At 42.3% G+C, this 1,111-nt stretch overlaps 1 protein-coding gene across 1 annotated transcript in view; it reads right to left on the minus strand.

Annotated features, from left to right (window-relative positions):
* Window positions 1–1,111, minus strand: part of UTP6 (UTP6, small subunit processome component) — a 43,341-nt gene that overhangs the window by 39,595 nt on the left and 2,635 nt on the right. The window contains exon 2 of the mRNA XM_023517474.1: window positions 152–236. Coding sequence (XP_023373242.1) covers window positions 152–236 — 85 coding nt within the window. The remainder of the gene's footprint in view (window positions 1–151; window positions 237–1,111) is intronic.

Raw genomic sequence — 1,111 nt, forward strand, 5'->3', positions numbered from 1 at the left:
TGTCATTGTTGTTTAGCAGGCCCGGCTGGGTTCAAACCCGCCAGCCTTGGGTGTATGGGGCTGGGGACCAACTACTGAGCTACTACGGGCACGGAGCCTAACTGATTTAAAATTTGTGAGGGGATGAAAAATAATGAAATCATCCACTTACTTGAACATAATTGATGAAATCTTCCTTGAAAAGGGCTCTTCTCTGTATTTTGTATTCCAGATCAGAAGCCTTCTTAATGATAGCTCTGAAGAGAAAGTCATTTTAACTGTAACACTTGAAAAGATCAAAAGTTAAATAACTTTTTTTAATTTTTAATTCTGAATATATTTAAAACACATTATTTACCAAATTATAACTCCCAAATACAACTATCTTTCATAAGCAAGTAATCTCTTAACATGATTACACCTGTATTATTTTTATTTTTTTTTTTTTTTTGAGACAGAGTCTCACCTTGTTGCCCACGATAGAGTGCCATGGCATCATATCTCACAGTAACCTCAAACTCTCAGGCTCAAGTGATTCTCTTGCCTCAGCCACCCAAGTAGCTGAGACTACAGCATCCGCCACAACACCCAACTATTTTTAGAGACATAGTCTTTCTCTGGGCTGCTCTCAAATTCATGAACTCAGGTGATCCACTCTCGTTGGCCTCCCAGAGTTTGGAGATTACAGGCATGAGCCACCGCACCCAGCCTTTACACCTAAAATCTAAAGGGCATCACAACAAACTGTTAAACTTTCAGGAAATTTTTTTTTCCTGAGACAGAGTCTCACTCTGTGCCCTGGCTGTGGGCACCACCCACAATTCCCAGCTAGTTTTGGGTTTTTTTCCTATTTTTACTAGAGACAGGGTCTTACTTTTGCTCATTTGGTCTCTAACTTCTGAGTTGAGGAAATTTACCTGCCTCCGCTTCCCAGAGTACTAGGATTACAGGTGTGAGTCACTGTTTTGGCCAGGAAAATCATCTTAATCGATTGCCAGGACCACTGACGTTCCCACCAGCAAAGCAAATTATGTTAAACATTTTACGTTTTGGCTCGGCGCCTAAGGCTCAAGCGGCTAAGGCGCCAGCCACATACACCTAAGGTGGGGGGTTCGAATCCCCAGCCCGGGCC

This window comes from Otolemur garnettii, unplaced genomic scaffold (assembly GCF_000181295.1).
Source record: "Otolemur garnettii isolate 467f Iridium unplaced genomic scaffold, OtoGar3 scaffold00112, whole genome shotgun sequence".
NCBI classification, from domain to species: domain Eukaryota; kingdom Metazoa; phylum Chordata; class Mammalia; order Primates; family Galagidae; genus Otolemur; species Otolemur garnettii.